The sequence below is a fragment of the Stenella coeruleoalba genome (assembly GCF_951394435.1).
Source record: "Stenella coeruleoalba genome assembly, chromosome: 8".
NCBI lineage: Eukaryota > Metazoa > Chordata > Mammalia > Artiodactyla > Delphinidae > Stenella > Stenella coeruleoalba.
The window spans coordinates 6,937,891-6,953,678 of NC_137154.1; the positions used below are offsets into that span (position 1 = coordinate 6,937,891).

Below are 15,788 nucleotides of genomic sequence, written 5' to 3' on the forward strand. Positions count from 1 at the left end.
CTCTTTTCTCCCGCCTATAGGTCACTCATTCGTCCCAGGCCCTTCCAGGAGGCGCCCTCCCCTCTCTCGCCTAGGGCCCCTCGGCCCGGCCCGCCAGCCCAGGCCCACCCATTTCCTGTGCCGCCCCAACCCCGCCCCCACTCGGGGTGGAAAGTTTCTCTCCTCGAGAAGGGCGGCTCCTTCTCTTTCCTTCCCGGCCGGCCAGGAAAGCCCAAAGCGAGTGGGGAGGGGCGTTGAGCTCCAGGCCTCCGGCCAGAGAGGGGAAGTGACTCGCCCGCACTCACACAACCAACCGCGGGACCAAGCTGGGGCAGCTTGGAACGATCGGCAGATCGGCGACTCTGCCCGGGGAGCGAGGGTTCGCACCCTGGCACCGCCGAGCCTCTTCCAACTCGGGGTCTCGGGCACCACCTGCTGGCGGAGCGCGGGGCAGCACTCTACAGAATTACCGCTTATCTTCCCGCCCCTGAGCCAGGCAGTCAAAACACAACAATGCTGAGACAGTTATTTATTTATCTATGCGCCCAGGAGGCTGGCCCCTAAACTTAAATATCCAGCGCGGAGCCTTGGCCCTCCCGGCCGTGGGTGGTGCAGGAATGGGTCCTGGAGAGCCCTTGTCTAGGGCCGTGGAACCCAGGGACCAAAGGTGGGACGCCCCTGAGCCAGCAGCTGCCAATAGCAGCAAAAGGTGAAGAGACAGGAGCCAGGCACTCATCCCAGTCACAGAGGTGCCAAGGGAGTGCTAGATGCTTTGGACCCCACCGCCAGACTGAAGGTCGGCCGAGCTGGAGGAGTGAAGGTCCAGTGCCATGGGCAGAGGCTGTAGCGCAGGTACCTGCCCCAGTGCCAGCTAACCCAAGACAGGAGAGAGAGGGTAGGCAGTTTTGCTCCCAAGGGGCCCAGGCCTTGCCCTCCTCCTGTGAGGTGAGGTGGTATGGGGGAAAGCAGGCACTATAGTCTGAATACTTGCTGAGGGGTGAGTTTCTGAGCCTTTTGCATGGGTACATGCCCCCTACCACCCTAGCTCTTCAGAGGCTGATGTGGAAGGCATCCTGCAGCCACTGGTCTCGGGCATTGTGCGTCTGGGGCACAGTGAGGGGTGGCGGGTCTGGGGGCAGGCTAGCATCAGGAGGCTCGTCATCATCAGATAGGCCAGCATCAGGTGGGTAGGAACTGTCTGAATGCAGGGAGGATGACAGGTCCTGGCACAGGCTCAAGTCTTGGCACAGGTGCTTATAGTCCTGGATCGACTCATACAGGCCCCACAGCTGGCACAGCAGGGACATGTCCAGCTGCCGCAGGCCCACCTGCAAAAGACTGAGAGTGGGCTGGGGTTGGGGTCGAAGCCACCCCCCTAGCCAGTCTTCCCAAGCACAGGTTTTTGTGGACATCAGATGCCACCTACAAGCTGTGAATCTGTAGGCAAAGCCACTGACCCTCATCTGCAAGATGGGGACAAGTTATCTAGCAGAATAGAATGAAATAACACTAGTAAGGCATTTTAAAATACATAGTAACTATTACCATAAACGGTAACTAATTATTGTTACCATATCCCCTCTGACCCAACCGGCTTCTGCCAATCCTCTAGACCCAGATAGCGCGCTGCCTTATGTACTCCGCCCCGCCCCAGGACCCTCAAGCTCGCCGGCAGCCCCCATCACCCCGCAACGCCCAGCTGACCGAGGCAGGGCTACTCACCATCTCCTTGCGCAGCGCCGCTAGCGCCGAGTCGAGGTTAACAGGGCGACGCGGGCCGGGGGGACCCGCGGCAGTTCCCGCGTTGGCGGCGCCGGCGGCGTTACGGGGCCCGTCCGGTACGCGGGCGGCCCGGCTCAGCTCATCGTGGATGCGGCTGCGCTGGCTGTAGACGCGCTCCAGCTCCCTCCACGAGCCCCCGCTCGCGTTGAGAAGACCGCTGAGGCCGCGCGGTAACGGCGGAAGACCGGTCAGGGCGCAGCCCGCGCCGCTTGGCGCCTCGGCCGAAGGCAGCCCATTCATGGCCGGACCGGCAGAGGAGGATGCCGCCTCCTTCCCTCCAACGCTCCGCCCGGGCCGCCGCCCGCAGGCCCCGCACCCCGCGGCCCCGCCAGCCGAGCCCAGCCGCCGCCCGCAGGGAGTGCTTTGTTCCTACCCGATTCCTCCGACTCCGCCCCCTGCCCACCCCTCCGTGTGGGCAGGGCCTCTCTTAAAAGGGCAACGGCTGATGCGCCCACGTTGCCCCAGGTCGCAGAGAGCAGAGAACAGGCAATTGGCCACCAATAGAAGGGGAACAGGAAAAAGGGGTGAGGGAAGAGGGCAAAAGCGGAGCGTGCGGTTCTTTCGCGGTTCTCCACCCCCACACACAACACTTTATTTATTCTGCCTTATTATAACTCTCAAGGATCTAAAAAGGGGGGGGTGGTCAGGAGACTGAGGATAAGTCCATAATTGATCCCTAATTGACTGACACCCTGTCAGTATCTGAGTACCTGGTCTGGGCCTGAGGTGGGATAGGATGATGGTGTCGGGATGCTCGGGGGAAGGAGGGGAAGCTACCAAGGGGACTGGAACCCCAAATCTCACTCAAGGGTGGGGAATGAGCACTGGATGGCTGAGGAGGTTGCAGGGTTCCTTTAGAGAGCGACGCCTGTTTCTGCTTTTGAGGAGGCTGTGGCCTCCTCATCAGAATAAAAGTATCACATAGTCCTCTCCCGCCTCATCCTTTGAGTGGGGAAACTGAGCAGAAACAAGCCCAACTCATCTCTCAGGGCATCAAGGAGACCAGACTGTGACAGCATGAGAGGCCAAAAGTAGGAAAAAGACGAGCAGAGCTGGGGCTTACATGCACACTCAGAACCAAGAAAAGAAAAAATCACACAAGAGGAACAGCTGTTTTTCTACAGGGATTTTCTCAGGAGGGGTTCTTTAGTGTTGCAGCTGCTGCAGGCTGCGCAGAGCTTCAGCACAAGCCCGGATAAGGCTACACAGCTGGATGCTAGTCTCCAGGGAGGTGCTAGAGCCCAGCTCTGCTGAGGCCCAGGTCAGTTTCTGCAGGAGAGCCTCTTGTGTGCAGACCAGGACATCTGCATTTGGAGGCACAGCAGGAGGGGGCGGCCCCTGGACTGCCTTGAGCCCTGCTGCAGCTCCCTCACAGTGCTCTGGACGGGGTACTGGGGGCTGAGGGGCAGGCCGAGAGCCCAAGGGGGGCTCCGAAGCAGAGGCGAGCTGGTGCTCCCGAGCTTGGGAGAGGGCAGCCTGGGCATTCAGAGCTAAAAGAGGAAAAAGCCGGTGGAATGGTCAGGATACCTGGCTCACCTCAGCCCTGAGCCACTTCCCTACTCTTTACTGTTCTGCTCTCTCTCTAGTTGAGATGTTTTCCCTGCCCCAGTATAAGGCAATTTATCCATTTTCTTCTTTGTATCAGAGTTATTTATGCCCTTGCTTCATCTCTCTCATCAGAACTATGCCTGATAAGCTAGACCCTCCATGATCTCTGGCACACGGTAGGTGCTTGGTGCTCTTACTGAATGAATGGTCCTTTCCAGAGCTGAAAGGAGAAAGCAACTCACCCCCGCCTCACCCACAAATACCACTGTCACCTCCCACCTACTGTTCCTGAGCCTCTCTCACCACACTTCTTCACCAAGCACACTCGACACCTCACCCGGATTATCTTTGTCCACGTCTGAGTCGAGCTCCTGGCAAGCCACGCAGTAGATTTTCCGCTGTTTGTCTTGGAGGAGGATCGTCTAGGGGCCAGAAAGCACACGGGGCAGGGGTGAGACGCCGGGCGATGGGGTCCAGAGGGGAGCGCTGGTCAAGGGCCGTGTGGCCTGGTCCGCGGCCCCATCCTGGATCCCACGTCCCGAGTCTCTCCTCACCCCGCAGTCCGCGCACGTCTCGCCCAGCATGCGGTAACCACGCAGCAGGTAGTCGCCCATGAGCCGGGAGATGCGATCCTGCCGCTCCCGCCGCGCTTGCAGCACCTTCGTCTCCGCTTCGGTCGGGGGCTCCCAGGAAAAGTCGTCGACTTCTGGGGGAAGAGAGGCACAAGGGGCCGGGGGGTCTTGCCGAAGCAGGCTGCAGCCCGCAACCCGCAGCCACAAGCCCCCGCAGCCCAAGTCCTCACCAGAGCCGTTCAGGGCCATGTTACCGTTGTCGCCGCTAGACTCACCGGAAGTGACGCACAAGCCGCGCGCCTTCCGCTTGGCTCCGCCCCCTCCGTGTGGGGCCGAGGATGAGGGCGGAAATGACGCTCTGTGTGCTCCGACGTCGCGATGCCCAGAGTGGGGCGTGTCTGCCGCAGACTAGACCCTGTCCCATTGGTGCGCCCCTCGGTGGGAGCCTGTGGACAAGAACTTTCGACTGGCCGGGCCTCAGGAGGGGCGTCTCCGTGATAATGCAGCTCAAAGTCGCAGGGCCCGGAAGTGGCTGCTCAGAGTCGCTCTTCCTGCCCGCCGCGGAGGGAGGGGACCGGTTGGCTTGAGAAATCTCCGCTGGCCTCCGCCTCCCCTGGAGTTTCCCTTTCCGCACTGGCAGGACCCGGGGCAGGCGGGGCAGTGGCAACATCACAACACCCTTGATAACAAACGGCCCCTTATGCATGCGTGGAGCCTCCTCGGGCCTCAGTCCTTCCCTTCTCACTTCAACTGGCAAGGCAGGCCAGGCGGCGATCGTTCTCGCTGCCTTTCAGCTTATTTCAAGACCCCTCCCCTTCTGCACGTTCGGTGTTACAGTCTGCCCACTCCCTATCTTCCCCACCCAAAGGCCTGGGACTGATTCAAAGTCAGCCCTTAAGAAGACATTTTGTTTTGTTGAAGTTTGAACCCTCGAAAAGCCAGCTGACCGCGGGTGGGGGTGGAAATCGCTGTGCTGGGCATGCGCAGTTTCGGTTCCAGCCGCAACTGAGTGATACATGCTGGAGGGTGGGGATGAGGGGTTTATTACACATGCCTGTGACCGTTATGCTCTTCTTGAGTGCGTTGCTGTTAAAATTACTAGTGCTCCCTGACCATTGGCCTTGGTGGGTTTTTTTTTTTTCCTCTTTGTTCTTTTTCCATACACCTCCTCTCCTTTAGTAGGTTTGAAGAAGCCAGGTGGAGCAGGCAGCAGTCCCCAGATGTGCAGCCTGCAGTGCCTCAAGGCAGTACACCAGGTCAGTTGAGAAGGAGCTAGGACTTAGACTCCCGTAATCTCATCGGCAATCTCCTCTGACTGGCAGCACATGCTTTCAGTTTTACCTGAAGATAGAGTACCCTCCTCCTGGCCCCATCTTCCTCCTACATAGACTCCCTGGAACTTACATTTTCTGACTCTTCCTGCCTCCTGCTTCCTTGGAGAGCCCTGTGCCCCACGTCACTCTGTCCATCTACCAGCAGCCTCTTGGGCAGCAGTGTACCTGACTCAGGGCCTGACACCAGGTCAGTTCTGCCAAAATGACTAGGCACTCTTGGCCTCTAGCCTATATGCACAGACCCTTCGGGTCCTTACTATCTTCAGCTCCCAGCACGCCCCACCCCCCACCGAATTTCTCGATGCACCCTTCTGTGTCATCATAATGGCCCATATCCACTCAGCAGCTTATCCTGTCTGACACCAACTAAGATCCTTACACTCATCCTCCCATTTACTCCCTTTCATTTATTCCTCATGACAACTACTCTCTTCTGGGTGGGGTTTGGGAGTGGAAAGGTAGCGCCTCACAGTCCAGGTCTGCCCCATTGTAACAACCAATGACTCATCCTGACGTGCAGCAACAAAGGCCCAATGCAGCCAAAAAAAGAAAAAAAAAAGACTCATCCTGGGAGTACAGAAGTTTCCACCTCCTTTCAGGCAGCATTTACAGAGATGCACACACATATTAAACATGAAGGGAGGGAAATTCATTACTGCTATGGACAAGAAAATAGATGAATCATTAGAACTTTGCTGGCTCACTTGGGAGAGGAGGGGCAGGGCATGTGATGCTTGGTAAGGAAGAATGGCAACAGCTGGGTCATCTTACAGCTCAGCCCTTTCTACAGGCTATCATGCGAATCTTATATCTATTCTGAGATGACAGTAAAAGGTCTCAGCTTTTCCCCCCAATGGGTCTTCGCTGCTATAAGGGAGTTTTGTCCCTCTTCCGGGAAATTTCCTTGAGACAAACTCCCATAGGAAACCATAGATGAGGCATTTATTACTCTTTGGGCTCCTATTGTCTTACTTCAGGTTTACAGTACTGCTACAGGTGCCCCAAAGAAATCTAGATAAATTCTTGTGATCAGCTCCACTGCCCTAGAAAACTCTCCTAGCCCTTCTATTAAAACAAGGCAAAAATGAGACATTATTATGACAGGGGGACAGAAATACCCTCTATCAAGGTAGTCTCCTTTTAATAAAAGTCACGGCTGTGCAAGTCAAGCCCAAGTCCTGACAGACATCTATAGAACGCTCCACCCAACAACAGCAGGTCATATTCTTCTCAAATATACATGGTCTTCTCAAATATACATGGTCTAACCATATGTTAGACCATAAAGCAAGTCTCAACACACTTAAAAGGGTTGAAATAATACAAAGTATGTTCTCAGATCACAGTGGAATGAAATTAGCAATCAGTAAAAGAAGGAAATTTGGGAAATTCACAAATATGTGGAAATTAGACAACACCCTCTTAAATAACTAATGGGTCATAGAAGAAAACACATGGGAAATTAGAAGCTGCTTGGAGATTAATGAAAACACAGCATAACAAAACTTGTGAGATACAGCCAAAGCAGTGCTTAGAGGGCAATTTATAGTTGTATATTCTTATATTTAAAAGAAAAAAAAAGTCTCAATTCAGTAACCTAATCTTCCACCTTAAGAAACTAGAAAAAAGAGCAAACTAAACCCAAAGCAAGCAGAAGGAAGACTAGAATAGATTAGAGAAAATCAACTCACCTACAAGTTAGTTCTTTAGAAGATCAACAAAATTGCCAAACCATTAGCAAGACTGACCAACTCAAGCCCAGGTCAGCCAAAGGGTGTGAACCTTGCCGCTCCAGCTGGAAAGCAATGTTGCTGTGGTTGCTGAGTCAAGGAGTCCCCAAATGTGAGATCGATAATGTCAGGGCCCTGCCGCCTAATAGAGGGCTTTGGACGGCAATGTTCTCAGCTAACTGTGGAAACAAATCGTGGCTGATCAAACTCTCTAGATCACTTATGCAGATGCCCATGCTAAAGGCCCATTCTCTGATGAGACTGACATGAATCAAGCTGTTGTTCGAGCCTGCACTGCCCAGATTGTCTCCATTTCTGCCCGGACCCATCATGATACCAGATACGGCAACACGTCCACCATCACGGAGTGGGCACAAAGTGAAGGACTCTATGCTGCTGATGCAGAAGCCACCACTCCATGCCAGATTTGTGATCCCGGTCAAAAGTTCAGCTGTTTGTTCTGTGAAGAGGAGGCTACAGTGTATGTGGCATTGCCCCTGCCCACTCCTGAGAGATTGAATGCATGGGACCTTTGACTCCTTCCTGGGGCTATGGATGGTGTCTCACACTTTTTCAGGTTACAGTGGTACTGTTTCAGGCCAATCAGCCAACTTTGGTCACCCCATTGTTGTTCTTGAGACGAATCTGTGTCATGATTTTGGCTTTCTGGACCAATTGAAGTCTAACAATGGTGCACCTTTCATCTCAGGCCACTCAACAATGAGCTGATAGTCTAGGTATTTGGTGGTCCTTCTATCCTCCCTGTCATCCACAAGCATGTGGTACTGTTGAGCACTGAAATAGCTCCTCAAAAATTAGCTCAAAGAGATTTCTGGCTCTCCCTCCTGGTCCACACACCTTAGTACAGCAGTTCAATAACTGAATGTGGCTGTCCCCAGGATGGGACCATCTCATCTAGGCCATGTCCTTCATAATGATTGAGATGAGAGGGGTGGGGTTTATATAGACCAGTTTTGAAAATTTAGGGTTCCACGTTCACCATTCCTGGACATAATGCTTCTCTCTTTCCCTTAACAGCAACCCCAGGTCAGCCTGATTGGTGCAACTCCGGGAGACAGCCCAGTCAGAAAGGGGCCTAGGGGATTCTCAACCACCTGGATTCTCTTATTTGACTGACACGGTCCTAGACCATGAGAATACCTGGAGCGCTTGGCACGCACACCTCTCTCTCTGAGTCCCCGAACAGTGGCCTACACGTAGAGTGGGGGACATAGTGGGCTCCTGTATGTTTTATAAAAATGTCCTTGTCCTTCTTGCACCTGACCCTTCCAGATGAAAAGTGTAAGTAGGAGGTGATTGGAAAAAAGGTGAAGTTCTAACTACTAGAATAGAACACATCGATTTTGTGACACTGGAGGGAGAATAACAACCTTGGCACTTGGGGAGGGGACACCTCAGACCCTGGGAGAAATGGGGGAAAGAAAGACACTTATAGTCTTTGTCTTTCCAAACCACTTGGAGCCTTCTTCACTGAGGACAACATCTTGGTCCAACTCGCCCAAACTATTTCAAGTGACTTAAATTTAACTGACTGCTGAGTCTGCCATGCTCCACTAGACAGTTCTGACCTGGATTCGACTGCCATTCTGCTTAACCTCACCAAGGGATTGGAAGCAGCAGCGGGTAGCCTCAGCTCCTGTACCTCCTACATAAAATACCTGTCAACAACATCACCTCCAGATACAGATCCCAGGCCCAATCCTGAAGCTATCACCACTCAGTCATGCCATGGAGTAGATGAATGGCATCTGGCTGGTGGCATGGGCAAACAGGACTAACTGCCCTTAGCCAAGCCCTCCAAAAACAAGGACTAGACTTAATTATTTGGATTGGGCTGGAAGCCCTAAGGCCTATGGACTTGAAGGGAGGCACTGTCAACCTGGGCCCCCTCTAGCTGATGTAAGTCCCACTTGGGGGCGCCATGTTTTTTCCCAGAAGCACCACTAGTACCCTTGAGACTGCATGATTGACGTGGAAGTCACACATTAACTTGTCTCTCTCCAGAAAACAGAGTGACTTGAAATTTATCCTTGACTTTAGCCTACTTGCAAACTAACACATGAGCCTGCCACAGGTTCATGCATGCTGGCAGAAGATAGGAGACTCCTGAGTCAGAGAAAAAGGACCTTCTTACTCATGGCTGGAAGCATTAATCCAGGTACAGCAGATATATTGATTGCACAGACTCTAGTCTGCAAGGAAGAAGTACAGGAGAAATCCATCACCCATAGCAACCTTGGTCAGTGAATTGAGGCTCTCCTGAATGCCTTCTGAGCCAAGGAAAGGTTGATGCAGAGAACTAAGGAGCGAGCCACCTGGCTTTCTAAGGTAGGTATGATGCTCTATGGATTTGTTCATCTGGGAGGCATAGTTGAGGTCAGTACTGCAAGTTGGCTTCATCCTGCTGCTTGTAGTTCTGTTGGTAGTAGCTTTAATTAAATGCTGTATGACACAAATTGAACAGATTTGGTCCTAGCCTCTGTCGATCAGATTTGCCAACAGAGTGGTGAACTCATGGGAAAATTCGCCCAAAGCCAAGATAGTGTAGAAATGAGGGGTGGATATTACTGTAAGACAATTCTCCAGGGATCTCTTGAGTTTCTGCGCATTTTGCAAGCAAGGCAACTGACTGCCTTTGTCCTGGACTCTCTTCTCAAGGATATTGGTACAGTGAATAGCCATGGAAGATCGAGACAGAATCTCCCTCCAGTGCAAAGGCCAGTCATTAGAAAAGACTTGCGTTCTTGAGTTTAGCATCCTCTCCCATACCACAGTCCACTGTGTGCAGGAGTCTATTCTAGGTCATTGGTGCCACCCCCACGGGACCTGGGGACAAGAGGACTGATGTTAATATGCTGATGATCATGCTATTTACTGCGCCATGAATAATGGTCCTTTGTCTCTGACCCAGGAATCTCCTGTCTTCTGCCAGCATGCACGAACCTGTGGCAGGCTCACTTGTGTTTGCAAGTAAGGTAAAACCTCAGACCCGGGACTTCCCTGGTGGCGCAGTGGTTAAGAATCCACCTGCCAATGCAGGGGATACAGGTTCGAGCCCTGGTCCAGGAAGATCCCACATGCCGCGGAGCAACTAAGCCCCTGCACCACAACTACTGAGCCCATATGCCTCAACTACTGAAGCCTATGTGCCTAGAGCCTGTGCTCTGCAACAAAGAGAAGCCACTGCAATGAGAAGTCAGCGCACCGCAACGAAGGGTAGTCCCCGCTTGCCGCAACTGAGAAAGTCTGTGCACAGCAACGAAGATCCAACGCAGCCAAAATAAATTAATTAAAAAAAAAAAAAAGACTCCACACTCCTAATGCAGGGGGCCCGGGTTCGATCGCTGGTCGGGGAACTAGATCCCACATGCATGTCGCAACTAAGACTTCCCATGCTGCAGCTAAGGAGCTCACAAGCCACAACTAAGGAGCCTGCCTGCTGCAACTAAGACCTGGCGCAACCAAATAAATAAAATAGATATATAAAAAATTAAACAGAAAACCTCAGACCCATCATAGTCCTTGACAAGGGAGCAAGCACATAGAAGGTCTCAGAAGTGCTGGTGGTAAAGCCCATTCAGACCAGTAACGGTGGGTAGACTAGCTGTTTGGGAAGTGTGGGACCCTTCCCTACCCTCATGTGAGCCAGCCCAACATCTGTCCCTACCTGTGGCACAGTGGATGTGGCAGTAGTTAGGCCTGTCCCTGAGTAACAGCACACCCCAAGGCAGCATATTCACACACAGCTCAGTTACAGGTCCCACTTGACTGCCTCATCTGGTGAATCAGGTTCACATGACAACGAGTGGCCTATGCTGTGTAGCCGAGGCTCTGAAAATCGTAACTGGCATTATTTAATCATCACGGCAACAGGCCTCCGGAAGGGGTCAACTTTTCTTCTTGTCTTTCACTGCAATGTGAATTGACCTGACGTTTCTGGGAAACAAGAAAGGACTAGATGATACAGTAGCAAAAATAATAATACTCGGGCTTCCCTGGTGGCGCAGTGGTTGAGAGTCCACCTGCCGATGCAGGGGACACGGGTTCGTGCCCCGGTCCGGGAAGATCCCACATGCCGCGGAGCAGCTGTGCCCGTGAGCCATGGCCGCTGAGCCTGCGCGTCTGGAGCCTGTTGCTCCGCAACGGGAGAGGCCACGACAGTGAGAGGCCCGCATACCGCAAAAAAAAAAAAAAAAAAGAAACAGCAACAAAAAAATAATAATACTCAACTTTTGGTGTATTTTTTCTTGGGGCCGGGCACTATACTAAGAGCTTGAATTATCTCCTTTAATCCTCAGGACAAGTCTGTGAGTTATGTCTCCCAATGTGCAGATGGAGAAGCTGAAGCCTGGACAGGTTAAGAGGTTTAGTCACAGTCACCCTGCTGGGATGTGGCAGGGCTGTGACCCCATCTGGTCAGCGCACGTCCAGAGCTGGATTCTCACCAGTGGACTTTTCCTGGGTTCGGAAGGTGGAGACGAGGGGCAGGGCTGAAGATCCTCTCTGACTGATCAAGCATGAAGACTGGTTCATTGCGTTTTCCAATCCCATCTCTCAGTGCCCTTCATCACAGCAGGGGCACATCAGAGGGGCTCAGTGACAGTCACTTTCAGTAAAGTGTCTTTGGAGAGAAATGCTTCAGGGCAGAATGGTCCCCTCCAGGCTTCTGAAACTTCCAACCGTCATCTTTAGAACCTACAACATTTAGAGCCATTTCTTTCTTCAGAGTCTAGAAGCTTCCCAAAGACATTCAGAACTCAGAGAGGTGACACAGAGCCTGGCGCATGGTCAGCCCTCTTTCAATGTTATTCTCCCCCTCCCCACAGGCAGCCAGCTCCCACCCACAGCCCACTGTGGACCCCAGACCCAGATAATGATGAAAAGAGCTAACATATCCTGAGGACTTGCCATGTGCCCAGCATCCAACAAGCCTTCATGAATGTCAGCTCCTTTGCTTCGTTGTCTAAAAATGAGGAAAGGAGGCCTAGAGGAGATGAAGAATTTCCCCAATGCACACAGCTGGTGCAGGAAGATCGAATGCCAGAAAACCACCACCATGTTATGCTGCCTCCTGAAATGAAACGTCCCTTACGCAGGCTGCTGCTGCCTCGTCCAGCCAGTTCCCCTAAGGAGGCATCGGGAGCCCTGGGTTTGGGTTCTGGCTCTGCCGTTAACCAGCCATGCAACCTTGGCCAAGTCCCTTGCCATCTCTGAGCCTCAAGAACCCCTCTGCACAAAGGAACCCTTTCCTAACATTTAAGCCGTCTGATCATTCCCCGGGGCTGGGGTCCCAGGGCTCTTCCTTGCCACATTCTAGCAAAGCCCCTCATTGCCCTCCTATCTTTAGGAATTTGTGGGACCCCTCTCATTCCTCCCTCCCAGGAGCACTGTGTAGGTTTTGGATCAGGCCGGCTTAAGTTCAATCCCCACATCTTACTCACCAGATGATGCAAGTCTAATTGTTCCGTCTTTCAGAGTTCCGTGGTCTCAGTCCATTCAGTCAATCAGCCAACTTCAGCACCCTCTGCCTGCCAGGCCCTGTACTAGGCTCTGGAGGCAAGGTTGTACCTCCCTGAGAGGGCGGTGAGACGCATCGTAAGTAACCAAGCCCACAAAGAAGAATGTTTCAGGCTGTGCTGAAGACCAGCAGGAGACAAAGCGGGGATGTGACCCAAAGGGCCGGGGACGGCTGTTTTAGAGAAATGCCTTCTGGAGGCAGGACCCCAAGACATGAAGGATTAGGCCACACCGAGGACCTTGCAGGCCCAGGTGAGCAGACAGAAGCTGCAGGACGGTTTTGTTGTTGTTGTTTTGTTTTGTTTTTAAATTAATTGTTGGAGGTTTTTTAAGCCAAGAAGGATCAAGGTTGGAATTAGGTTTTTGTTGGTTTTTTAAAAATTAATTTATTTATTTGGTTGCGCTGGCTCGTAGTTGCAGCAGGTGGGCTCCCTGGTTGTGGCATGTGAAATCTAGTTCCCTGAACAGGGATCGAACCCAGGCCCCCTGCATTGAGAGTGCAGAGTCTTAACCACTGCCCCACCAGAGAAGTCCCTGGAATTAAGGGGGGGGGGGGTCACCAGAGAAGTCCCTGGAATTAAGGGGGGTTGTTTGTTTGTTTTTATTTTTGGCTGCATTGGGTCTTTGTTGCTGCATGCAGGCTTTCTCTAGTTGCAGCGAGCGGGGGCTACCCTTTGTTGCGCTGCGTGGGTTTCTCATTGCAGTGGCTTCTCTTGCTGCGGAGCATGGGCTCTAGGCGTGCAGGCTCAGTAGTTGTGGCGCACGGGCTTAGTTGCTCTGCGGCATGTGGGATCTTCCCGGACCAGGGATCAAACCCGTGTCCCCTGTATTGGCAGGTGGATTCTTAACCCCTGCGCCACCAGGGAAGCCCTGGAATTAGGTTTTAAGAGGTGACTCTGGCACCAGGTGGAGGAGGGACAGGACCAGGCAGAAATGGCAGTGGGGAGACCCGTTAGGCAACAGAAGTGATCTGGACTGACCACAGAGGTCATGGTCTCCTTGGACTTGCAGGAGAACTTACATCTAGGAGGCATGCTGGTCGATTCAAGGAAGATGGGGTGGCTGGGTGTGGTGACACAGGAGATGCGGAGAGAAAAGGTGCACAGGCCACGGACACTACCTGCGTTGGACTGTCGCAGTAGCCCTGCGGATCTGCATCCTTGTCCGCCCTGCCTCATGCCCCGAGGCTCACCTTGCCTGCTGTGTTCCCTCCCCAGCCCCCCCTGCCCGCAGGCTTCCTTTGGGGTTCGGCCCCTGGGGGGCCCAGCTGGACAGGAAGAGACCGGGGGTAATATTTATTTCCGCAGCTCCCTCCCCGCAGGCTGCACGAGGACAGGTCCCATCGGATTGTGCTAAAGACCGCCGCTCCCCAGGGCTGCCCCCCTTCCGGCTCCAGCTCCCGTGGCTGCAGACTTAGGTTAATGTTCATCACCCGCGGGAGGGTGCCCACTGCTGGGTTCCTGATGAGCTGAGGAGTTTGGTACCGACAGTAGGTAAACTCACGGAGCACTCACTGTGTGCCGCTTGCCCTCACGGCTCCCGGCGGCTCAGTCCCCTCAACAGCCCCCCAACAAGGGCCGCCTTCCCCCCATCCTACTCTCAGCAGCATCAGACAGCCTTGGACGTGCCCTCCTCCCAAGACACTCGCTCCTCTGGGCTCTTCCTGCATCACACTCCTGGTTTTCCTCTCTCTGCTCCCTCCAGCTGCTCCTTCTAAGTCACTTCTGACGCTGCCTCTTCTTTCTGATCTGGGAGTGGTGACCTCCCTGGTTCGCCTTGGGCCCTCTTCTCTCCCCAGCCGAGCCCACCCTTTCCCATGGCCATAAATGCCCCTGTAGGCGGAGGACCCCAAGTCTGTGTCTCCAGGGCAGACATTCTGTTTGAGCTCCAGACCCCTGGATTGAGACGTCTCCACGTGGATGACACAAGCATCTCAAACTCGGCAGGTTGCAAACAGAGCCCCACACTCTCCCCCAGGTCTCCCTCTCTTCTGCCGCCTTCCTCACCCACCCAGGGGCTCAGGCCAAACACCTGGGAGCCATTCACACCACCAGCCTCTTGTGCACCCTCCACTTTACCTAGTCTCTAGATTCCACTCCCCAAACACATCTCCACCGCGTCCAAGCCGAGTCCTCTCTCCTGGGACGATGGCATCAGCACCCCCTCTTGCTCTGATACAGCCCCATGGCAATGAAAATAAAACTCAGATTCCTCACCGTGGCCTCCCGCCTCCGCCTCCGGATGCCCTCTCTCCACCTCCCCACCCCGTTGCTCCGCTGGCCTTCTCTCAGCTCCTCGAAGAAATGAATCTCTTTCCTACCCTTCACCCCGCATGCCCCTGTGTAAATTGTCTCCTCAACACAGGCCCCTCGACTCCTCGGGCGTCCTACAGGCTCTCCCCACCGCCTGGCTGTTAACTCCTCCTCCTTCTCCAGCTCCTGGCTCAAAAGTCCCTTCGGGCTTCCCTGGTGGCACAGTGGTTGAGAGTCCGCCTGCCGATGCAGGGGACACGGGTTTGTGCCACGGTCCGGGAGGATCCCATATGCCGTGGAGCGGCTGGGCCCGTGAGCCATGGCCGCTGAGCCTGCGCGTCCGGAGCCTGTGCTCCGCAATGGGAAAGGCCGCAGCAGTGAGAGGCCCGCGTACCGCAAAAAAAAAAAAAAAAAAAGTCCCTTCGTCAGAAGGGCTTCCTGGACCTCCAGGTCCCACCACTTCTCTTGTTCCCAGCTCCTTAGTCGTCTCTGTCCCAGCCTCAGCCATGTATGAATTGATGTGTCAGATGTCTGTCTCCTCTAGTACAGAAGCTCCGGCAGGGCAGAGATTCGTCCTGCTTGTTAGCAGGAGCACGCGGGAGGTTCCTAGTCTGTTGAGTGAATAGATCCCCATTTCACAGGTGAGAAAACTGAGACTCAGAGAGATTAGGACTCTAACCCTGGTCTGTTTATGCTGTGTTCCAAGGGCCAAGTTCAGATGAGTTTGGGGGAAAAATGACTAGAAAATGCTCAGCCCTACATGTGGCAAGTGGTGAGCACTCAGTACTACTCCCTGCCTCAGTGTGGGACCAGAGCCCCGAGGGAGTGTGTGGGCAGCCCTTACACACCCTCCCAGCCCCCCTGGGGACATGGGATTGCCCCCATCCTACCTCTGCAATACCTGTCTATGTGAACAGGGCCTGAGCCCACTGAGCAATTCGGGCAGGGGTCCACCAAAGACTCTCCCTCAGTTCCCCCAAATGAGCCCACCCTCAAAGTGAAAACCATGAGTTCCTTGCACGGGTGTGCCTGGAGGCAAGTCCCTGAACCCCC

The 15,788-nt window shown here is 53.8% G+C and overlaps 2 protein-coding genes across 3 annotated transcripts; both read right to left on the bottom strand.

Annotated features, from left to right (window-relative positions):
- Nucleotides 1-493: 493 nt before the first annotated feature.
- FAM89B (family with sequence similarity 89 member B) lies at nucleotides 494-2,008 on the bottom strand. Its single transcript, XM_079929518.1, has 2 exons — nucleotides 1,702-2,008; nucleotides 494-1,307 (listed from the first exon to the last, which is right to left on the bottom strand). The coding sequence occupies exons 1-2, from the start codon at nucleotides 1,999-2,001 to the stop codon at nucleotides 1,029-1,031; spliced, it is 579 nt and encodes a 192-aa protein (XP_079785644.1). The 5' UTR covers nucleotides 2,002-2,008; the 3' UTR covers nucleotides 494-1,028.
- Nucleotides 2,009-2,194: 186 nt separating this feature from the next.
- Nucleotides 2,195-4,160, bottom strand: ZNRD2 (zinc ribbon domain containing 2; the record flags this gene model as incomplete). Of its 2 annotated transcripts, XM_079929517.1 has the most annotated exons (4): nucleotides 2,195-3,251; nucleotides 3,647-3,731; nucleotides 3,864-4,015; nucleotides 4,112-4,160. In XM_079929517.1, 4 exons carry the CDS (start codon nucleotides 4,128-4,130, stop codon nucleotides 2,908-2,910), a joined length of 600 nt encoding a protein of 199 aa, XP_079785643.1. In that variant the 3' UTR covers nucleotides 2,195-2,907. The 2 variants fall into 2 exon arrangements, with proteins under 2 accessions (XP_079785643.1, XP_079785642.1); XM_079929516.1 differs by having other exon boundaries at nucleotides 3,864-4,130.
- Nucleotides 4,161-15,788: the final 11,628 nt, after the last annotated feature.